Here is a 24,470-nt window from a genome sequence, read left to right as displayed (position 1 = left end):
CTCCTCTGTTCTGTCCCAGCCTAGGTGAGTCCTTGTTAAGCTCAGAAGGAGAAACCCCTCTTTCAATAAGCAGGCTGGAACCACAGAAAAAAAAACCAAACCCCTTTTATTATTCACAGACCTGAGTCAATGTCCAAGGCAAACAAACACAGTCCACAGAAATTCGATCTTCAACCATGAACGGCTGCCTTCGGCAACCAGCACCTCCCACACCTTCCCTTTTATAATTCAGCCCAAGGCGTGGCTTCCTAATGCCTTCTCCTTTCCCTTTGGAGCCGCCCCATTGCATCCCTCTGTCCTACTCGCTTCTCTTGCCTGCACTTACGTGCATCCTGGATATCTCCCAGCTGTGTTGACTGGTCGCCCAGAAAGCGATGTAAAATAATATTATTACGTGAACAAGGCTACAGTGATAAAGAAATTAGAAGAAAAATGGGTGGAAACTTAACCAAAGATGGCATTTCTACTGTACGCTTTTCCCAAAAGGTTTCCGCCATTATGGCCACCACTGTATAAAGCAGGGCATATATACTTCAGCAGAAAAAGAACAGGGGCATTTCACATCCCACAAGCTGGAGGTCCATTTCCAACATATAGAAGAGTAGAAAAGGAATGGCAAAATAACAAACTTACTGTTGGCTCTTGCGGAAGAGACAGCAGCTTCCACAGCGTCCTTTGAGGTGCCTGCCACAATAATCACAGCCGTTTTGGATGCGTTGGGCCGTCCTCCGTTGGCTTCAGAAATGGCATGTTGAACTGTGAAGTCTATGGCATCCCCTGAAAATAATCACCGGACAATCGCAGCTTGTGAGCAGAGCAAAGGACGAGGAAAGATCAAGCAGATGAGAAAATCTTCTAATTCAAAGCTTGATGAGAAAATCTTCTAATTCAAAGCTGGGATTCTTCGCCCCAAGTTCTGAGCTGCTTAGAGTAAGATAACTCTGCTTTCAATATTTGCTTGTAAGGCTGTTGACAAGCAAAGTAGGCTAATATTATGGAGATGTTTTCTGTTGAAAACATAAGATGGCTTTTAATGGGCCCTCTTAAATAGACTAAAATTCCAGATTTTCTCCCTGCTACTGTAACATGAACTTTAGTTTGCCAGGTTTTCTAAAACCAATGTTAAATAGATATTGTATTAATACAATTTAAATGTATTGGGTATGTCTAGTTTAATGAAAAGAAGGACTAGGAGTGACGTGATAGCAGTCTTCCAATCTCTCAGGGGTTGCCCCAAAGAAGAGGGAGTCAAGCTATCCTACAAAGCCCCTGAAGGCAGGACAAGAAGCAACGGGTGGAAACTCATCAAGGAGAAAAGCTCTCCTGGATGGAACTAAGGAGGAATTTCCCGACAGTGAGAACAATTAATCAGTGGAACAACTTGCCACCAGAAGGAATGCTCCAACACTGAAAATTTTAAAGAAGAGATTGGACAACCATTTGTTTGAAATGGTATAGGGTTTCCTGCCTGAGCAGGGGGATGGGCTAGAAGATCTCTAAGGTCCCTTCCAATTCTATTCTATTCTATTCTATTCTATTCTATTCTATTCTATTCTATTCTATTCTATTCTATTCTATTCTATTCCCATTCCTCTTCTCTCTTCTCTTCTCCTTCTTCTCCTTCTTCTATTCTATTCTATTCTATTCTATTCTATTCTATTCTATTCTATTCCCATTCCTCTTCTCTCTTCTCTTCTCCTTCTTCTCCTTCTTCTCCTTCTATTCTATTCTATTCTATTCTATTCTATTCTATTCTATTCCTCTTCTCTTCTCTTCTCTTCTCAATTCTCCTTCTCCTTCTCCTTCTCCTTCTCCTTCTCCTTCTCCTTCTATTCTATTCTATTCTATTCTATTCTATTCTATTCTATTCTATTCTATTCTATTCTATTCTATTCTATTAATAAATACAAGAATAACCATCACTAGTTCAACAAACCTTCTTAGAATTGATTAAAGCACAATCTTTGCAATACCTAGTCTGCTTGGGCCTTTCTCTCTTTGATGAATGGAGTCCACCTTTTTCAGAAGATTTCTTTCTTCCTGGAGTACATTCCATGAAATCTCCAGAGAGTTCACTTTTCCATATTGAAGTACCGCAACTTGAGTCCAAGAATGACCTGGAGAGGAAGATTCCCAGAAGATTCAGGGAAGGAAATAGATCAATTAAAAAGACTGAATTATGAAAATAGGATATATGGCCAACTCATAAGATTTTTATAAAAAACAACATGAGTGGATAAAAAAAATTGTCATACGTGGATGTTATTCTTATTTGTACAGACATGAAAAAATGTTTATATTTAACCATTTATGTATTGGAAATATTAAGAATCAATTTTGTAATAATGATTTGATATGTTAGTTTAGGAGAGAGCTAAAGGATGTTATAGAATTGTTAACTTAAGGGTAATATAATTTAAGACAGAGTATAATTATTGTATTGTAAACCCTGTGTGTAGCTCTGGGAAATCGGGGGGGAAGGGAGGGGGGTGGGAAAGGGTGGGGCTTGAGGGAGGTGGGGAGATATATTGTAAAACTTTTAAAAATTTTCAATAAAAAAAAAAAAAGGAAATATTAAGAATTATATTTGTTTAAGGTTGAAGGAGGAGATTACTATTGGGAGAAGGGAAGATCAAAGAAATAGATTATTAATTAATGTACCAATTATGGAAGTACAAAAATTAATTATTATTGACTGTTAATTAACTACTGTTGATTGGAGGGTTTTTTTTTCAAAATTTATGAACCAAGACAACACGCCGTCCACTAGGCACTAAAGATTGTTATTGTAAAAAAAATCAATAAAACATTTCTAAAAAAAAAAGAATATAGATTTCTTTATGCTTGCTCAGCTACCCACTGACAGTACAAATTCTATTAGTTTTAGGACTGCAGGTTTTGTGAATGATGCAGTGAAAGTTGGATGACCTTGTCTTTGGTTTCTTTAGTGCGTTTTTCCCACCCCCCACCCCACTCTGGAGACACATATCAAGACATTTTTATTTTTTTTTATAAAAAAGAGAAGTTGCACCTTTCTATTTGTTAATCAACAAAAAAGCTTTCTGTTGTAGCAGCTTGAAGATTAGCAAATTCATACCTGCAGAAAAATTGTTCGCTTTCCAAAAGCTTTTAACGTTAGCAAATAAATTATTCCTCCAAGTGGCTGAATATGTTTCTGGGTTTTGTTGCATCAAAATAAGACAGCTACACGGCTCAGATTTGTGGTTAACCCAATTGATCCTAAGAGTCAGTGCAAAAGGATCTGTTCTCTGCTTAGCCACTTCATCAGAGTACCGAATAAGGAAGGTGTAACTTTCAGTTCCAAGGAAGTGTCAACCTCTGGCACAGAAATAATTTTAGTGTGGAAGTAGGACCATAAGCAGCAGAAGTTACTCTGAAGAGCAAGGCCCTTCTTATAGCAGTAGCAATAGCATTTAGACTTATATACCGCTTCACAGTGCTTTACAGCCTTCTCTAAGCGGTTTACAGAGTCAGCATATTACCCCCAACAATCCGGGTCCTCATTTTACCGACCTTGCAAAGATGGAAGGCTGAGTCAACCTCGAGCCGGTCAGGATCGAACTGCTGGCAGTGGGCAGAGTTAGCCTGCAATGCTGCATTCTAACCACTGTGCCACCACAGCTTAGATAGCAATAGCACTTAGATTTATATACCGCTTCACAGAGCTTTACAGCCCTCTCTAAGTGGTTTACAGCATATTGTCCATAACAATCTGGGTCCTCATTTTACCGACTTTGGAAGGATGGAAGGCTGAGTCAATCTTGAGCCGGTCAGGATCGAACTCCTGACTGTGGGCAGAGTTTGCCTGCAGTACTGCATTCTCACCACTGCGCCACCAGGTAGATGAGGTAGATTCCTATGCTAATGTTTACAATGCTCCATGGAGACAAATCAACCTTCCTTTTAAGAAGACTTTATGGGTTTACTTTAAAGCCTTCTTCTTGTAGGCAACAAATTCAGAACATCCCGAAGTCTCCCACGAGGTAATTACTCACCCACATCAGCGTGTTCAATAAATGCTTTCACAAAACGTTTCATTTCCTCAAACTGAGCTTCTTCAACATCTGAGGTCCCGTCCAGGAGAAATATCACATCCATGGGCTTGGTGCAAAATTCTGAGGAAGGTTTTAAATCGTTACATCATCAAGGTTTCTATACTAGACAACTGGCAAGTAGGGTAACTTCACAAAAAACAACCCATGAGGACAAGTAGAAAGTTAGGGAAACAATAAAATTGTACATCATATGCCTGTGCAATTGCAGTCATCAGAAAGGGTGCTAATGACAGATGACTGCAAGGCATATAAATCCTTCCATTCCCCACCACAACCGAAGAAGCTTCTTGGATGAGAAGCAAAATATCTTCAAGAAAAAAAAATCTCTTGAAAAAGCACCTTTGAGACAATCATTTAGCTTCTGTTCCCAACTTTAAAAACAACAACAAGCTTGTATGAGAAAAAAAAAGACTTAAATACTTAAGTGTAACTAATTTTGAGAAAATCTTAACCAGTAAGAATGCTTTGAACATTGTGGGGGAAAACAAATTTAAACAAGAATTTTGTAAACAGGATCTATGACGAGGCAATCAAGATGATCAATTAGAAAAGAAATGTTATACTGATATGGTTATGATTTGCAGAAACACGAGGAAAAATGTCGACATTCAATTGTCCTTTATTCAAATAATAAGAAAAGTACTAATTTAAGGTTGGCAAAAGAGAATAGTATTGGAAGAAGAGAAGATCAAGCAAAGCGATGATATGGACTATAGAATTATAGAAATTAATTGTTATTGTTTTGTAAATACTAACCCAGACAACATGCTGTTTACCAAATATTAAGGTGATTATGTTAAAAAATCAATAAAACATTTTTTTTAAAATAAAAAAATAAAAACAACAACAACAAATAAAGCAGACATTACCGTTCTTGGAGCAGCAGGTTCTGAGGACCAAGTCTGGTCCTTCTTTGATGAGATTGTTGAAGCCTTCTATGATAATAGGAGCCTGTGACTGACTTAATTCTTCGAGTTCCTGGATGTCTACACTAGGCCTTATGCCAATCGGAATAATATGGACATCACTGGAAGGACGAACGATGGTATCCGTGGAGGGATTTGCAGTAACCATGTAAACCAAGTGGGGCACCTGCTCGGTTCTTCTGTTGGTGGTAAACGACTGCTCAGAGACGAAGTTGAGCGCCTGTCCAGTGTTGGTTGCGTTGCCTCCCTGGAATTTCATCTCCCTCACCTTCTTAATGAGGAGTTCCTTGGACTGGCGTTCCCTGAAAGAATGCTCCACGGTGATGGTGAAGGAATACTGTAGGATGCTAACGTGAACGGTCTCTTCTCCTACTTCCAACTCCTGGATGGTACGGATAAGAAACTCTTTGATGGTCTCGAAATTGTTCTTGCCGACTTTGCCGGACCCTTCAATTAAAAAGACAATGTCCAGGATCTTCTCAACAGAGATAGAAACCTGTGTTGACGGTACCTCTGTCAAACCGGGAGGGTAGGTCCCCATACGCACACTGGGGAGAGTTGGGATGGGGCGTCGGGTGGAAAGAACCACACTGACTTCAGGCACAAGGCCACAGAAGTAGTCAATTATTTCATCCGTGCGTTGCCTTAACTCAAGCACACTGTTCATCAGGAAGGCTCTGTTTTCTGGCGACTGCCGTTCTAGTAGTGAAATTTGTTCTTTGCTCACGTGGGGTCCAAGGCCTACTGGTATCACAATTATTTTCTTTTTTTTCAAAATCGGGAAGATCCCCTGGATTCTCTTGGGGTCCTTGCTTGCCATAAATATCATGGCAATTCGGGCCGCGTTTGTGCGTGGCGCCTTGCCGAACACATGGAACACAACGTATTTGAGCACCTCGGTGGCAGAGGCTACATTCCCACCCGTGTATTTTATATTTTGCACAATCCTCTTCATTCTTTTTGACTTCTTAATGTCCTTCAGACCAAGGTAAATGTGTGAACCGGTGCGGTACTCCAGGACGGCCAAGCGGATCCTTTTTTGGGAGATGTGGAGTTTTTCCATCATGCTAATGGTGAAGTTTTTCAACTCTTCAAAATCGCTCTCGGAAAGCTTATTGGAACCGTCCATTAAGATGGCCAGGTCCATCATTTTGCTACAGGAATATTCACGTGTGGGTTCTTCTTCTTCTTCTTCTCCTTCTTCTTCTTCCTCCGTTTCTTCTTCTTCTTTTTTATCTGGACTAACAGTGGTCAGGAATTTGCCAGCCTCTTCCGGATCACAAGGGCGGCACGTCAGGTTTCGTACTTCGCAATGGCTAACAAAGTAGGAAAAAACGAATGGTTAAAACCTCATTTCAACCTCTGTGTTATATGTGGATTAAATGTAGGAGATGACTAGGCTGAGCCTGAGGGAGGAGTGAAATATGTCATTAGTCTTGAGTCTCTTTGTGCCCACAAGAGATCTCAGTCCATTGACTGAATTCCATTGACTCTTATCTACCTCCAATTTACTTTGACTGTCAGTAGTTCAGACTCTTGTAGAGAGCATTAGCATACAATAAACCTATATACATTTGAACTGCTGGACTCCCAATTTCCTGTCCTTGACATTAAATCTTTTTTTAAATATTTGCATTTCATAATTCTATCCCTTTTAGAATAAGTAAAAAAGGAGTCCCTGCAGATTTTACTCCGCTGATCATTGCTGACTATAGAGGGCGGTACTCATCTCCTTTTCAAGGCCATTGAGCCAGCACTGTCCGAAGACATTTCCGCAATGACGTGGCTAGCATGATGTCACGGAGCACTCTTACCCCCACACTGAAGTGGTACCTATTTATCTACTCACATTTGCATGTTTTCAAACTGCTAAATTGGCAAGAGCTGAGGCAAGGACGGGAACTCACCCATTGCATGGTGCTTGGGTCTCAAACCTGCGCTGCCAGTTTTCTATCCAACAAGCCCAGCATCTTAACCCCTGATCCACTGCAACCCCTCTCCCCTTTAGAATAAATATAATTCTAGGTAATTATGTGTACTTCCAAATTGTGGGCCAGTATTTGAAACAAGCAAATGGCTGGCTATTTTTCACTCAGTGGAACAAAGGTGATCAATCAGAATGTCATAATTTGAATTCTTTTTTTTTTTTTGAGACAGTGACTTCAATGAATAACAGAGATGGAGAAAAATGCATTGATAGGTAATGCCTGGAAGGGAAAAATGGAGTTCAAATAAGCATCCTGTCACCAGCTTCCCAAAGTATTTTTTTTTAAAGAAAGATCCTGAAGTTTGTCTTCTCCCTAGAGAAGAATTATTGAAGTTATTGAATTGACTTCAGACTACAAATTACTAACAGTGGTTTGACCTAGCTATTTTTTTTTAAAAAAAATCCTGCTTTGTGGGAAAAGAGCGTATTATTCGCTTTAAACATAAACTCCATTTTTTAAAAAATTGGAAAACTTTCTATACTCAAAAAATGCTAATTGTTCTGGTGTCAACCTGCTAACATCGGATGTTTTTGCATTGACAACAGATGGAAATGTAGCCATCTTTTACCTTTTGCTTTTAGAGTTAGATGGTGCTGGGAGGGATGGGGATGTGAATGAGAGTCTATCTAGACATCACAACACTAAACCTAATGTGAGAATAAAGGTTATTGTAACCAGAGCTGATATAGAATTGGCCGGGCTGGAGAACTGGAGAGGAAGCCCACGCTTCAAGCTAATTGGGGAATGTGATTTATGACTGTTAATTGAAGGAGGGAATTGTGCTTTGATATTATGGGTTGAGGGGAGGGGAATTCAGTTTTTGGCTTCGATTATGCAGTGCCAATATTATGCTACTCAGAATAAAGATTCTTTAAGGTAAACAATGCCTCAAAGTTCTTTTGAAGAGTTTCATCTGTCGGAACCATGACATGAATTGAGTTCAGACTACAAATTATTAACAGTGGTTTGACTTACCTAATTTTTTAAAAACAATCCTGCTTAATGGGAAAAGAGCATATTATTCGCTTTAAACATGAACTTTAAAAAATCAGAAAACTTTCTATACTCAAAAAATGCTAATTATTCTGGTTTCGGCCAGAGCATCCTCTTGGGAGTAGCTTTGGTTTTGTGAAATGTGATTAACAATCCTTCAGGACTGTTGCAGACTAATCCAACTGATCCCCTTAGAAAACTTTGCCAAACTCCTAACCCACATACTCCTGCTAAAATCCAGAGCTATGGAGAGTACGTGGAATATAATCTACATTTCTTTTCTGCCTTAATTTCTCCTGTTCCCCTCCCTTAAATTCCACCGAGTTCTCTATTTTACCAGGATTGGCAGAGCTGAGAATTCTCCTGGTTCAAAATGATCTTCTTCCCATCAGCAATTCTGCGACCTTCTACTTCACACACCGGGCATTCTTCGAGTTTGATGCAAGACTCAGAAAGCTCGTCGAGAATTTTTCCTGTTTTACAAAATTGTTGGAGAATGAGTTTAATTTCTTTAAAAAAATGCAACAATATACCTTGTCCCAAAGGTGCTTTTTTGCATGAGGCAACTGGACTATTCTCGTTTTTCTTTGAAGGCATTTCACTTCTTATCCAAGGAGCTTCGTCTCTGACTGAATGGTGGGGAGTGGAAGAATTTATATTCCTTCAATCATTTATAAACCCCCAAGTGGCCTCAGTGACTCTCTAAAAGAAGGCAAATAACCAGCTGTCTGCAAAGAGTATAAATCTTTCCATTCTCCACCATCCAGTCAGAACTGAAGAAGCTTCTTGGATGAGAAAGAAAAACGAGAAAGTCCAGTTGCCTCGTGGAAAAAAGCATCTATTCTTTCTTACTTTCAAGGTCCCAAATCCTTTGCATGTCTTATCAGTGTAAAATTTACAAGAGCTCATAAAGGAAGGTTAAGTAGGGAGTATTATCTTCGGCTCTACTAGCTGTAACCAACTCAGCTAATACGACAGGAGAGATGACCTATACATGAGGAACTTCATGGGGTAGAGTTGAGTCTTCTAACCACGCAACCACATTTCCCAAATCTGAATTATGTTGTATCTCCAATCAGCCATGACTGAATGTCATTCCTGATCAAAGCATTAGGCAGTTGAAGGACAACAACTTGCTTCTCCCTACTTTAGAGGAGAGAAAACTATCCTATTATTTAAGTAAGAGTGGAACTCCAAGTAAAGTCCTCTTGACCAGACGTTACGCATGGAGTGGAGATGCTTACCTGCGGGACAGTGGGGATGGCATCCTTCAACACACTTGACGGGACATGCAATTGGATCCATGTGCTGGCACGTCCTTGGACAGGCGGGGCCACAGCTGTTGTATCGCCATTCACATTGATATTCTTCCTCCACTTTGTTCATACTTTCACAACTTTGTGCTACAAAACATCAAATAAAAAATGATGGGAATCTTGTGCCATGTAAACATTCATATTTTTTTTAAATGAACATCTGTAGATGAGGGGTCCTTGGTGCTCTCTGAGCTTGGCTGTTTTCTTGCAGATGTTTCATTATCCAGCTCAAGAAAATCTTTTCTATACTTCCTATATATTAACTTTCCGCAATTCTCAAACTAACAAAAATTGACGGGGTTAATATAGATCATATTCCGTGGTGGTGCGGTGGTTAGAATGCAACATTGCAGGCTGACTCTGACCACTGCCAGGAGTTTGATCCTGATCGGCTCAAGGTTGACTCGGCCTTCCATCCTTCCAAGGTCGGTAAAACTTAGGACCCAGATTGTTGGGGGGCAACAGGCTGACTCTGTAAAGTGCTCAGAGAAGGCCATGAAGCACTATGGAGTGGTATATAAGTCTAACTGCGATTGCTATTGCTATACAGGTAGTCCTCAACTTGCAACAGTTCATTTAGTGACTGTTCAAAGTTACAACAGCACTGAAAACAGCACCGGTTTTCACACTTACTACTGTGGTAGCATCCCCATGGTCACATGATCAAAATTCGGACACTTGGCAACTGACTCATGTCTGCTCTCTCTCTTTCTCTCTTTCACTCTCTATTTGTCTGTCTCTCTTTCTCTCTCTCTCTCTCTCTCTCTCTGTCTGTCTGTCTGTGTTGTGTGAGAAAGGAGATTAGTTCATTCTCTCCCCAGCACTTACGGCATAGAGTAGGAGACCTCCAATGGATCACTGCGCCTTTCTGGGCACACGCATGGGCGTAAGCAGCAATGGCGTCACAGAAACAGGCACAGTCCCCAATGGACTCACATGCGCAGGTGTCGTACATGCAGATTTCCACATAAGGCTCAGGATCCACCTATGACGGAAGTAGTACGAGTCAAACTCTTACGCTCTGGAGAAGATCTCCACAGCCTCCAAGAAACAACGTCTACTCACAATATAAACTTTAAAGTTTAGAAGGTCCCATAAACCAGCTCCCACCAACAGTGAACTCTTCAGGGCAAGGAATCTATCTCAAGGGCAAACACTGACACCCCCCCTAAACTTTGCTGAAGATGTCACCTAGCCTGGTAACAAAACATTCAGAAATCAACCCACAAGCTTGGAGTATGAACCTTTACCCACCAAGCAAACACTAAGCATCTACAGGATCCAATCTGGGTTGGTCACCGGGACTAGAGGTTTAATCTTCCAAGCTTTTGGACTCGTGGTGGATCCCATTCTCAGGAAATTTCTCAGGATTTCTCAGTCCCTAAAGATGGACTCCAGAACACGTCCAAAAGCTCAGAATACTAACCCTTTGGTCCCGGTGACCGACACACATTAGATCCTGCAACATTATCCTGGGACCAATGGTGGGATTCAAATCCCTGAACAACTGGTTCCCTGCGTGGATGCAGGCCTGGGCCTTCCGAGGCCTAGAACGGACTTCTGGAAGTGGCATCCATGCACTTCTGGCAGGCCGTTCCAGGTCTGGGAGGCCTCCTCTAGGCCTCCCAGCCCTAGAACAGACTTCTGGAAGCGGTATGCATTCAGCCGGTTCTCCGAACTCAACAAAATTTAGCTACCGTTTCTGCCGAACCGGTGCAAACCAGCTGAATCCCATCACTGCCTAGGATGCGTATATTCACCTTCATTTGTACTAAGCATCTGGGTTAGTTATTATGAGGGCAATTTGGAAACAAACCTCCATTTAGTTATCAATGACAGGCTCTCACAGATACAGAACTTTTACTATACACATTAGAAAACTACAACATGACATGATTCTCCAATATAATCGCCATTCAAATTGAGGCCCTTGTCGTAACGTCTCACAAAGTTGGAAATTCCTTCCGCAAAAAAAAAATATCCCACCTGGGAACGAAGCCACCCTGTAACAGCATCATGAAGCGGATTGTCATTGTCAAAGCGGTGCGCGATGCAAGCCACTGTTTTTTATTGAAAAAAACTGGTTCGTTTTCAATTGGTCTAGCAAACGAGTCAACTGCAACGCCACTTTCTCCTTCCGCTCCTCACTGCCTACTGAACTACTGCGCATGGTGCCATAGGACAGGCATCGCTATCCCCGCCTATTTCTCGCACATGCTCATACGGACGTTTATTTCTGAATTGCCCTAGTGATTCAGATGGCAAACAGTTGCCCAGCCACCGGCGCCCGAATGGGGGTTATCAGCTGGATAAGAAAGGGCTTACCAGTTTTTTGCATTCTTTGAAGAGTTCGCTATTCAAGACACTGCAGGAAGTCTCCACCTTCACCTGTTTTATTGCGTGGCCGTTGCACAGCGAAGCTGCCAGATCCTGTCCTTGGGAAAGCTGCAAAAAGAGAAGAAATATGTTACAATGCCAAGAAATGTGTGTCTATATCGATTATCTGTCAGCTTAGCATCTTCATAGCAATGAGAGATGAATGTTCCTTCTCGGAAATCACACACATACATCTCAATAAGCGGGAGCAAATCAAAAGATCTGGTGTTCATTTCTTAGGAAAAATAAATAAATAAAATCTGATTCTCACACAACGAAAAGCCAAGAATTTTTTCTTAATGGTAGCTTTCTGTACAAAGGTATACAGGCAGTCCTCGACTTAACAACAGTTCATTTAGGGCAGTGGTGGTGAACCTATGGCACGCATGCCAGAGGCGGCACTCAGAGCCCTCTCTGTGGGCACGTGCGCTGTCGCCCCAGTCCTGCCACCCCCTCATCAGCAGCCCCCTCAGAGGAGAGTCACCCCCGGGCATGGAGCAGCGTAGCCAAGCACATGGCAGCTGGGCAGCAGGGACAAGACTCCGCCCTTGCACCCTGTCGCACGTAGATGATGCTNGGGGATGGCATCCTTCAACACACTTGACGGGACATGCAATTGGATCCATGTGCTGGCACGTCCTTGGACAGGCGGGGCCACAGCTGTTGTATCGCCATTCACATTGATATTCTTCCTCCACTTTGTTCATACTTTCACAACTTTGTGCTACAAAACATCAAATAAAAAATGATGGGAATCTTGTGCCATGTAAACATTCCATATTTTTTTAAATGAACATCTGTAAATGAGGGGTCCTTGGTGCTCTCTGAGCTTGGCTGTTTTCTTGCAGATGTTTCTTTACCCAAACTAGGTTACATCATGCAACATCACTAGCTAGTGACTGTTCAAAGTTACAATAGCACTGAAAACAGCACTGTTTTTCACACTTACTACTGTTGTAGCATCCCCATGGTCACATGATCAAAATTCGGACACTTGGCAACTGACTCATGTCTGCTCTCTCTCTCTTTCACTCTCTGTCTCTCTGTCTCTCTCTCTCTCTCTCTGTCTGTGTTGTTTGAGAAAGGAGATTAGTTCATTCTCTCCCCAGCACTTACGGCATAGAGTAGGAGACCTCCAATGGATCACTGCGCCTTTCTGGGCACACGCATGGGCGTAAGCAGCAATGGCGTCACAGAAACAGGCACAGTCCCCAATGGACTCACATGCACAGGTGTCGTACATGCAGATTTCCACATAAGGCTCAGGATCCACCTATGACGGAAGTAGTATGAGTCAAACTCTTACGCTCTGGAGAAGATCTCCACAGCCTCCAAGAAACAAGGTCCACTCACAATACAAACTTTAAAGTTTAGAAGGTCCCATAAACCAGCTCCCACCAACAATGAACTCTTCAGGGCAATGTATGTATCTCAAGGGTAGACACTGACATTCCCCCTAAACTTTGCTAAAGATGTCACCTAGCCTGGCAACGGGCGCCCGAATGGGGGTTATCAGCTGGATAAGAAAGGGCTTACCAGTTTTTTGCATTCTTTGAAGAGTTCGCTATTCAAGACACTGCAGGAGGTCTCCACCTTCACCTGTTTTATTGCGTGGCCGTTGCACAGCGAAGCTGCCAGGTCCTGTCCTTGGGAAAGCTGCAAAAAAGAGAAGAAATATGTTACAATGCCAAGAAATGTGTGTCTATATCGATTATCTGTCAACTTAGCATCTTCATAGCAATGAGAGATGAACGTTCCTTCTCGGAAATCACACACATACATCTCAATAAGTGGGAGCAAATCAAAAGATCTGGTGTTCATTTCTTAGGAAAAATAAATAAATAAAATCTGATTCTCACACAACGAAAAGCCAAGAATTTTTTTCTTAACGGTAGCTTTCTGGACAAAAGTATACAGGCAGTCCTCGACTTAACAACAGTTCATTTAGGGCAGTGGTGGTGAACCTATGGCACATGTGCCAGAGGCGGTACTCAGAGCCCTCTCTGTGGGCATGCGTGCCATCGCCCCAACCCTGCCACCCCCTCATCAGCAGCCCCCCCAGAGGAGAGTCAGCCCTGGGTGCGAAGCAGCGCAGCCAAGCACATGGCAGCTGGGCAGCAGGGACAAGACTCCGCCCTCGCGCCCTGTTGCACGTACATGATGCTTTTGGGCGCGGATGGAAGATGTGTCCACCATGGTGCTGCAGGGCCGCCTGAGCAATCTGCGGCGGGCCGTGGAGGTGGTGGGTGGCCCAGCAGGTGGGGCAGGGTGGAGTGGGCGGGGCAGGGCAGGGGGGGCGGGGGGTTGGGGCACTTGATCTCTAAAAGGTTCGCCATCACTGATTTAGGGACTGTTCAAAATTACACAACAGCACTGAGAAAAAAGTGACTTATGACCATTTTCAACACACAACACCTGACACTCCCCCGCAATGGTCACGTGATCAAAATTCAGGCCCTTGGCAGCTGACATGACGGTTGCTATGTCCTAAGATCATGTGATTTCCTTTTTTGACCTTCTGACAACGGGGACCCAGGTTATAACTTAACAACTGCAGTAATTCACTTAACTATGGCAAGAAAAGTCATAAAATTGGGGGGGGGGAACTCACTTAACAAATGTCTCACTTAACAAGAGAAATTTTGAGCTAAGTTGTGTTCGTAAGTTGAGGTCTACCTGTTTTTGAAGCTGTTTTGATTCTGGCCTATCCCACTAATCAGAAAAATAATGATATTTCTTTTAGTGTTAACTTGTCTCCTTCGGCAATTCCGTACCATTCATATCTGTAATCCCATTGTGTAATTTCATATAAATTATTTGATCTCGAGACAGGAAGTAAATAACATCTTGTATTCGGAAGACACTGTAGCTTGAATTTTGTGTTGGATAAATAATCTAATTGAAGTTGCAAATTCTTTGATTTCTCTGAATTTCCTCTAGCAGCATCATTCTATACACTTGGAAACCAGGACCGTGAGTAAAGTTTCCATTGCGCTTAACCCCAAAACGTTAGGATAATTATACTATTTTGTGTAACGAATAATATAAAAGATGATTTACTGAGCCGTCAAGGAACAAAATCACTGTGGCCAATCTGTGGACTCTTCAGTGGAAAAAAACCCCCTGCCAATTCACTTTTATTCTACTAATAATGCAAGTGATACAATAATACAACAGCCTTCCTATTGGTCTAGTGTAGCATTTCTCAACCTTGGCGATTTTAAGATGTGTGGATCCCAATTGGCTGGGGAATATCTGGGAGTTGAAGTCCACATGTCTTAAACTGGCGAAGTTTGAGAAACGGCGCTTAACCACCATTCGCAGAAATTAAGATAGTTTTTCAGATTATTTCTAGGCATCTTGGCAAAGAGAGTTTTCCTCCTTTATTATTGGATAAAGAGAGTTGGATACTAGGGTACTCTACTGGTTTTTCTACCCTGACATTAAAACATTTTGAAAATGGAGATTGGCACCATCCCTAATCCCAACAGAGGTGCAACACATTTTTACACATACCTTTCCGACATCAGCACACTGTGAGTGAACTTTCCAAGAATTCCCAAAGTCACTTGGATCAACTTCAATCTGCTTCCGACTGCTTCTCAGATCGTTGTTTGGGATGCCATCAAAATTCCCACACAGGCCACAGACTTTATCCTGTCAAGGGACAAGCCAAAGAAATGTCATCTTCCTTCTCCTTCAACAGGAAGACGATTAATTCATGGGTGTTAATTAAGACCATTAATTAACGGGTAGTAGCGTTCCAATATTTGAGGGGCTTTCCACAAAGAAGATGGTCCTGCCTTCAAGTGCTTTGAAGAATACATTGATCCAGTATTCTCCAAAGCCACCTGAAGGCAGGACGAGAAGCAACGGATGGATACTCATCAAGGAGAGAAGCAACCTGGAACTAAGGAGAAACTTCCTGACAGTGAGGACAATCAACCAGTGGAACGACTTGCCTCCAGAAATTGGTGGTGGTCCAACACTGGAAGTTTTTAGGAAGAAATTGGATGACCATTTGTCTGAAATGGTATAGCAATAGCAATAGCATTTAGACTTATATACCGCTTCACAGTGCTTTACAACCCCTTCTAAGCGGTTTACAGAGTCAGCATATATTGCCTCCAACAATCGGGTCCTCATTTTACCGACCTTGGAAGGACGGAAGGCTGAGTCAACCTTGAGCCGGTGAGGATCGAACTCCTGGCAGTCAGCAGAATTAGCTTGCAATACCACATTCTCACCACTGCACCACTACGGCTCTATAGGATCTCCTGTTTGAGCAGAGGACTGGACTAGAAGACCTCCAAGGTCCCTTCCAACTCTGTCAACTAATTTGATATTTGCTCATTGAGAATGTAATTGTGATGTGCTTTTTTAAAAACATTTTTGCCCTGTGCTAAATAAATAAATAGATAATCCTGCCTGAATTCTTGACTCTTTTAGTAACCACGTAGTAAACAAGCTATTACTAATCCGGAATCTGAGTTGTGGCAACCGGACTTTTCTTTTTTTTAAGTCTGAAAGTTTTCGCGGTTTCTCCAAGGAGCTTGTCCCATCCAAGGGTCTCCCTGCCCAGCTGGCTCAGATGGAAGAAGCTCCTCGGAGAAGCAGCAAACCGTTGTGAACCCCAAAATGAAAAGAAGCCCATCGCTCAACTTCCAGACAACTCTCTCTGGAGGACACCGAATCTTCATCGACATACACTTGTCACCTCCCGCCTGGACTACTGTAATGCTCTCTACATGGGGCTCCCCTTGAGGAGCACCCGGAGGCTCCAGCTGGTCCAAAATGCGGCCGCGCGGGCGGTGTTGGGGGGGACTCGACGTTCCCACGTGACGCCGCTGCTGCGCGAGCTGCATTGGCTGCCTGTGGCCTTCCGGGTGCGCTTCAAGGTGCTGANNGAATGAACTGCCCCCAGAGATCAGGGTTATCCCTGATCTCCCTTCCTTTCGCCGCGCCCTCAAGACTTGGTTATTCCAGCTTGCAGGACTGGCCTAGGGTAATTTTTAGAGGGGTTTTAATTATATTTTAAATCGGACAATATTTAAATATCTCTTTTAATTAATTTTAAATTTGTATTGTTATTTATGTATTTTAATTTATTGTCAGCTGCCCTGAGTCCTACGAGGAGAAGGGCGGGATATAAATCCAAATAATAAATAAATAAAAATAAATAAATACACGGCGTTAAAAAAAATGTAATAAATCCGAAAGGACTTACTCTGTAGTGTTCTTTCAAGATAACGGTAATTCCCATGTTTTGATCCCAAGACAGGGAGATTCTTCCTCGCCCCAATATCAGAATATAGTAACGGCCAGACTTCAAAATTTCCACGTTTCCTTCTTCTCTCGGAGGTGTGAGGACATTAACCTTCACGAGGAAAAAGAATTAAAGCACTTTCAACAATGGGACGCCACGTCGGCCTCTAGTAATCGGTCTGCTTTCAACTTTAATGAACAACAGACTATTCCACGGGGCAAGAAACGTTAGCTAACGTTCATTCCATTGTGAGAAAAATGTACAGGTAATCCTCGATTTACAACAGTTGGTGTTAGACTGAAAGTTATCCCTCTGCTTTGGAGAAAACACGATAACCTGAAGCTTCGTAAAGCTCTGGTCAGGTGGCACGTATTTAATCCACATTTTTCAGCTTCAGAGTTCAAATTTGCCTCCGGCCGTTCGGCTAGTTCCGATGTAACTTGGTCATTCCACAGTCTGACCAGTTTCAACAGAAGACCCTTTGGAGTCCCTCTCAAAAGAAGCCATCAAAATCCCCTCTTCCACACATGAGCTGGTGGAAGCTGTGAGGAGGGGATGAACTTACTTCTCCATCGTGTAGCTCAATCTCTCCCCTGTCGAACAAAACAGTGATCCTTCGCGTGCATGTCTCTTTGGTGAAGCCACATCCTTCGTTGGCCACAAGTATCCAAAAGGACCCAGCAACGTCCTCTTCGCAGTGGTCCTTGAAAAGAAAAGAAGGATCGACAGCAGACTTTTGAAATTGGCCTACAGAACTTCATCTTCAAAGATGTCCTGTCCAGAGGTTGCAAGGCCTCCAGAAGTTGGGGTGCTCCATCACTGGAGGTTTTTAAGAAGAGGCTGGACAATGATTTGTCTGGAATGGGATACGGTCTCCTGCTCGGCAGGGGGTTGGACTAGAAGATCTCCAAGGTCCCTTCCAGCCCAATTCTATGATTTGTCCTTGCTGTGTGTTGCTGATATGTTATTTGTATTGGGATGATTTTAACCTTTGTAAGCCCCTCGGCGTTTTGGAGAATGGGTAGCCCCTAACCCTTGGGATTTCTTGAGGAAACCCTTGGGAAGAATGGCTGCAGGACTTGGGTTTGACTAGTCTAAAGGAAAAGAAGAAATAGGGGAGACATGATAGCAGTCTTCCAGTATCTGAGGGGCCGCCACAAGGCAGAGGGGGCCAGGTTGTTCACCAGAGCACCAGAGGGAAGGACGAGAAACAATGGTTGGAAACTAATCAAGGAGAGAAGCAACCTGGAATTAAGGGGAAACTTCCTGACAGTGAGGACAATCAACCAGAGGAACAGTTTACCCCCCAAAATTGTGGGTGCTCCATCACTGGAGATTTTTAAGAAGAGACTGGACATCCACCTGTCTGAGATGGTGTAGGTTCTCCTGTTTGAGCAGGGGGCTGGACTAGAAGACCTCCAAGGTCCCTTCCAGCTCTATTCTATTCTATTCTATTCTATTCTATTCTATTCTACTCTACTCTACTCTACTCTACTCTACTCTACTCTACTCTACTCTATTCTATTCTAATTCATTTCTTATTCTATTCTATTCTATTCTATTCTATTCTATTCATTTCTTATTCTATTCTATTCTAATTCATTTCTTATTCTATTCTATTCTATTCTATTCATTTCTCATTCTATTCTATTCCACTGATTTTCCTTTATCTGCTTTCCTGCCTCCCTTCCTCTTCTCAGTGGTTCAGACCAAGAACACCAAAATCTGAGCTTTATTAAAGATCCCCAGCAGTGCAACCTAATGCAAAATCTGTGGGGAAGTCTATTCCTTCCGACAACATTTCTATAAAGCATCCAAACAAAAGCAACATTTTCTTTATGGCCTGGGTCCTTTTACTCTCGGTGCGATCCGAACCACCACTGCCTTTCCCCTCAGAGCATCCCATCCCAAATCTTTACCTGAACAAGCACATACTGACAGTTGCCGGGAAATCTGTATTTCAGCCCATCGAAGGTCAAATAGTGCGCTGCGCCGATGACCGAGCACTTTCCATCGCAGACGTTTTCCGTGCACTCCCATTTTCGAGCGCGGCAGGTGCTGTGGGAGACCAGCGGCTGTTATTGTTTCGGAGGTTACCAAAAGTCCGTTTGTGTATTTTGGTGTTAGAACGAAAGTTATCCCTCTGCTTTGGAGAAGACACGATAACCTGAAGCTCTGGTCAGGTGGCGTGTATTTAATCCACATTTTTCAGCTTCAGAGGTCCAATTTGCCTCCGCCCGTTCAGCTAGTTCTGATCAAATCACGTCAAATCAAATCCTTTATTGTCAAAGTACTACATGTGTACAATGTTACGTGGTTGTTCCACAAAGCACCCTGAACCTCTGCAAACTGCCGGTGTTGCTCAAAGCGTAACCGCTTTTAAGGGCTAAACAAAGCTGGAAGACCTTCCTTGCCCACCTCATTCACTTTTCTGCGCGCATTTCTCCCAAATCTCTAGCGGGGTTTTATTTTGATTTAGAGCCGTGGTGGTGGCGCAGTGGTTGCAATGCGGTATTGCAGGCAAGCTCTGCCCACTGTCAGGAGTTCGATCCTGACCGGCTCAAGGTTATTGACTCAGCCTTCCTTCCATCTTTCTGACGTCAGTAAAATGAGGGGCCAGATTGTTGGGGGAAATGGGGGTGACTCTGTAAAAATAGTTTACAGAGGGCTGTAAAGCACTGTGAAACAGTATATAAGTCTAAGTGCTATTGCTGTTCCTTCCTTCCTTCCCTCCTCCTCCCTCCCCTCCCCTCCCCCCTCCCCCTCTTTCCTCCCTCCGTCCCTTTCTCCCTTCCTTCCTTCCTTCCTTCCTTCCTTCCTTCCATTGTGGTACATTGATTAGAATGTGGTATTGCAGGCTAATTCTGCCCACTGTCAGGAGTTCGATCCTGACTGGCTCAAGGTTGACTCAGCCTTCCGTCCTTCCGAGGTCTGTAAAAGGAGGACCCAGATTGTTGGGGGCCAATAGGCTGACTCTGTAAACCGCTTACAGAGGGCTGGAAAGCATTATGAAGCGGTATACAAGACTAAGTTCTATTGCTATTACTATCTAAGCCCTGGTGGCACGGTGGTTAAAGTGCAGCATTGCAGGCTAACTCTGCCCACTGCCAGCAGTTCAATCCTGACCGGCTTAAGGTTGACTGATCCTTCCATCTTTCCGAGGCCGGTAAAATGAGGACCCAGATTGTTGGGGGCAGCATGCAAATAATGCTTCAACTTTGTACTTAGAGAGTGCTGTAAAGCGGTGATACTTAAGCCTCACTGCTATTGCTAGGGCATTGTAGGAGTCACTCTGCTTTTTAAAAAAACAACAACAGGACAAGGACTAGTCCACAAAGTGTGCTTCTCTTGACTCAAACTGAAGGAGAACTGGTGAAGGGAAACCAGGCAGGTTAATTTCCTGCTCAACCCTATAGTAAGTTTTACTCCCCATTTTTTCGAAGGAGGAAGGAGAAGGATTAACACCCTGTTCAGTCCACGTTCGTTTTAACCAGGCTGTGTTTCCTGTTCATTTTTTTTTACATGCTATCTACGCCACCTGAAAAATATGTGGCCATTTATTGGCATTTTAAAGGTCCAGTGGGAAATCAAGGTCAAAGAGGTTAGTTCCTTACCACGTATTGCAGTCCTTGGTCACTGTTTGCCCTGGCGCGTATTCCTGTCCGTTGTGGAAACAGGGGCAATTCTCAGGGACCACGCATTTGTTCCCGTGTCGCACCTAGAACAGAAATGGATGCATATTTAACTTTTATACCCAATAAAATGTACGTGGCCGCACAAAAACTCGTGAAAACAAGCGTCGTCCACAAGGAAACCGACAAGGGGTACTTGCTCGTTTTAACCTGATTGCTTTCGGTTTTGAAGCTTGCAAGAGTCCGAACACTTAGATGTTGTAAACCAGGGCCTTGTGCAAGGGGAAGAGGGTGATTTAAAAAAGAAATCAGGAAATTCATGAAACGTGGGGTCCTTGGTGCTCTCTGAGCTTGGTGGTTTTCTTGCAGATGTTTCATTATCAAAGTAGTACTGATGATGTTACCTAGTGTGGTAATGAAACATCTGCAAGAAAACCATCAAGCTCAGAGAGCACCAAGGACCCCACAGTCATCGTCCTCCTCCTCCTCCTCCTCCTCCTCCTCCTCCTCCTCTCCACAAACCCAACTCCCTTCTAGCCCTGATGATGTTCCCTAGTTGGGTCATGAAACGTCTGCAAGAAAACCACCAAGCTCAGAGACCACCAAGGACCCCTCATTTCAACCCTGAGCTGCAAATATTCTCTTCTGTTGGTACCCATGAAATGTCCCAACCTGAATCAAGAAGGCATTCTAGTTTAGAGTCCTGAAGCTAAATTTTAAAAGCATCCAATTGACATCATTTGATGCTACAAAGAAGAGCGGGTCTGAAGGCAACTTCTGTTCCACTGGTTAATTGTCCTCACTGTCAGGAAATTTCTCCTTATTTCCATGTTGAATCTCTCCTTGATTAGTTTCCATCTGTTGCTTCTTGTCCTGCCTTCAGGCGCTTTGGAGAATAGCTTGACTTCCCTCTTCTTTGGGGCAGCCCCTGGGTACTGGAGCACCGCTATCATGTCACCCCTGGTCCTTCTCTTTATTAAACTAGACATACCCAATTCCAGCAACTATTTGAACCTCCAGTTCCTAGATCCTCTTTGTTGCTCTTCTCTGCACTCTTTCTAGAGTCTCAGCATCTTTTTTACTTCGTGGGGACCAAAACTGGATGCCGTATTCCAAGTGTGGCCTTACTAAGAGCATCAAGATGGGGGCCTTTATCTCCACAGAGATGATGTTCCACAGGAAGGGAGCCACCACAGAGAAGGCCCTTGTTCTTGGCCCCACTAGATGAACTTCATAAGAGAGGGGACTTTGCTAGATTCCCTGCCTGCCTGCTATGGTGTATTACCTAATCTGGTGCATGTATACCAAATATCTCACAAAGCTAACGCACTCAGTCTGGTAAGCTATATTCTTCTTAAAAAGTCATTATGGTGTCATTCCCTCATGAAGGGTAGAGAAGAACTGTTTCCCTCAGTTTCCCTCACAGCTATTCATCCAAGCTCCCCTCATGACGTGGCTATGCTGGCAAGTCCACTAAGCCACTGTTGGTTTAATGTATTGAATTAAGGGCGCGCAGTTTATGGAATTGACATTTGTAAAAACGAAATTAGATTAAGAGATTAAATTAATTCAGTACAGCACGTCTTGATGAATTGCATTTAAGCCACTTGTCTACTGAACGAATTGCAGTAGGCCAGCTTGACAGAACAGAGTAAATCGTAAATATGAATTGACAACTCTCCATGGCTAGAGCTGAAATTAAAGAGGCCAGACTGTGGAGGTACAGCAAGAGTGGGAAATAATCTGCTGTTATTTCATACAATTTGTCTTTGAAAATGACTGTTAAACCTGGAATAAAGCAAATGGAAAACAACTCCATTCCATTCCATTCCATATTTTCTATTCTATTCTATTCTATTCTATTCTATTCTATTCTATTCTATTCTATTCTATTATTCATTATTCATTATTCATTATTCATTACTCATTATTCATTATTCATTATTCATTATTCTGTTCTGTTCTATTCTATTCTATTCTATTCTATTCTATTCTACTCTACTCTACTCTACTCTATTCTATTCTTTCTTCATTATTCTATTCTATTCTACTCTACTCTACTCTACTCTACTCTACTCTACTCTATTCTATTCTTTCTTCATTATTCTATTCTATTCTATTCTATTCTATTCTATTCTATTCTATTCTATTCTATTCTATTCTATTCTATTCTACTCTACTCTACTCTACTCTACTCTACTCCTACTTCTACTTCTACTTCTACTTCTTATTCTTATTCTTATTCTATTCTATTCTAATTGGAAAAACATTGAAACTACTAATGATTTTGTTTTAGTAACATTTAACACTGTAAGGGCATCTGGCCTTTGACAGATCAATTGACCAATTATTATTTTCTTTATCAATCCTAGGTGTGCTTAAGACTCTGGACCATCAACTCTCTGCAAAGAAGGGCAATTGGTTAAAGACTAGTGCAGAGCCTTGGCTAAAAATATTAAATGTGATCTGCAGCCTTATATAGCATTAATAATAATAATAATAATAATAATAATAATAATAATAATAATAATAATAATAATAATAATAATAATAATAATAATAATAATAATAATAAGCCATGCCTTCAAGACATGGCTTTTTCAGCAAGCGGGACTGACCTAGGGTGAATTTTAAATAGGGATAATTTTTAATGATTTTAATAAGAGACACAGCTACAAATATTTGGTTTTTAATTGGCTTTTATTGGGGAAATGTACTATGTTGTTTTAATATGCTGTGAGCCGCCCTGAGTCCCGTGGGGAGAAGGGCGGCATATAAGTCTTAAAAATAAATAAATAAATAAATAAATAATAATAATAATAATAATAATAATAATCCCCTCTTAACACTGGAGATATTCTCAGTCTTCCCGAGCATTTTTTTCTTTTGTTTTTGATACGCAGGTGTACCGCAACCGAAATTCCCAACTCCTCCTACGTTTTAAAGCAGAAAAGTCACAACAAACTCACACAGTAGAAAGAGGAGAGCAACAGCGCCCTCTTGTGGCAGTAAAATTCTACTCCTACTTTATCCATTCGGATCCCATCAGATAATTCTGCAACCCCAACATCACAAAGGGCTTCGGTTGTGTTACCGCCATTGCCACCTTGACTTCTTTAGTCCCACAGATGTACATTCACCCAAACCCCAGAATCTATGAGAGGGCTAGGGCTACTCCTGAGCTGTGTCCACACAATAAAGGTAAACTCAAAGGTGCTTTTTTTTTTCAGGAGGCAACTGGACTTTTCTTGATTTTTCTTTGAAGAGGTTTCGCTTCTCATCCCAGAAGCTTCTTCACGTTCTGACTGGATGGTGGGGAATGGAAGGATTTATACTCCTTGCAGAGAGCTGGTCGTTTACATCCTTTTAGAGAGTCGTTCAGGCCACTTGGAGTTTTATAAATGATTGAAGGGGTATAAATCCTTCCATTCCCCACCATCCAGTCAGAGCTGAAGAAGCTTCTTGGATGAGAAGCGAAACGTCTTCAAAGAAAAACAAGAAAGTCCTGTTGCCTCGTGAAAAAAAGCACCTTTGGGACAACCAGGACCTGGAGGACTGAGCATCTCCATAAACAAATAAAGTTTTCCCATGTCTGGACGTGTCCGATTCTCATCTCTGTTTGTTTGCAAGCATTGTCTGAAGAGATTTACATGGTCATGTGATGGGTCAAGTGTGGGTGCGTCAAGGGAGGGTCTTGTGGTGGGTCTTGTGATGGGTCAGGTGAGGGTCTTGTGGTGGATCAGGTGTGGCTGTGTCAAGTGAGGGTCTTGTGGTGGATCTTGTGATGGGTTTTGTGATGGGTCAGGTGTGGGTGTGTCAAGTGAGGGTCTTGTGATGAGTCAGGTGTGGGTGTGTCAAGTGAGGGTCTTGTGGTGGATCAGGTGTGGGTGTGTCAAG

The 24,470-nt window shown here is 42.5% G+C and overlaps 1 protein-coding gene across 1 annotated transcript in view; it reads right to left on the bottom strand.

Moving 5' to 3' along the window:
- VWF (von Willebrand factor) overlaps positions 1 to 24,470 on the bottom strand; it is a gene marked incomplete at both ends in the record, with an annotated part of 69,644 nt that overhangs the window by 22,367 nt on the left and 22,807 nt on the right. Inside the window, 14 exons of the mRNA XM_015827943.1 lie at positions 634 to 777; positions 1,974 to 2,117; positions 4,017 to 4,136; positions 4,946 to 6,318; positions 8,321 to 8,456; positions 9,228 to 9,386; positions 12,792 to 12,948; positions 13,212 to 13,331; positions 15,192 to 15,332; positions 16,903 to 17,052; positions 17,507 to 17,644; positions 18,861 to 18,999; positions 20,556 to 20,659; positions 20,757 to 20,845. Coding sequence (XP_015683429.1) covers positions 634 to 777; positions 1,974 to 2,117; positions 4,017 to 4,136; positions 4,946 to 6,318; positions 8,321 to 8,456; positions 9,228 to 9,386; positions 12,792 to 12,948; positions 13,212 to 13,331; positions 15,192 to 15,332; positions 16,903 to 17,052; positions 17,507 to 17,644; positions 18,861 to 18,999; positions 20,556 to 20,659; positions 20,757 to 20,845 — 3,114 coding nt within the window. The remainder of the gene's footprint in view (positions 1 to 633; positions 778 to 1,973; positions 2,118 to 4,016; positions 4,137 to 4,945; positions 6,319 to 8,320; positions 8,457 to 9,227; positions 9,387 to 12,791; positions 12,949 to 13,211; positions 13,332 to 15,191; positions 15,333 to 16,902; positions 17,053 to 17,506; positions 17,645 to 18,860; positions 19,000 to 20,555; positions 20,660 to 20,756; positions 20,846 to 24,470) is intronic.

The sequence above is a fragment of the Protobothrops mucrosquamatus genome, unplaced genomic scaffold (genome assembly GCF_001527695.2).
Source record: "Protobothrops mucrosquamatus isolate PMUCROS unplaced genomic scaffold, P.Mucros_1.0 scaffold4093, whole genome shotgun sequence".
In the NCBI taxonomy this organism is placed as follows: domain Eukaryota; kingdom Metazoa; phylum Chordata; class Lepidosauria; order Squamata; family Viperidae; genus Protobothrops; species Protobothrops mucrosquamatus.
The sequence above is the reverse complement of the archived record's forward strand: the minus strand, read 5'-3'. Positions and strand labels throughout refer to the sequence as shown.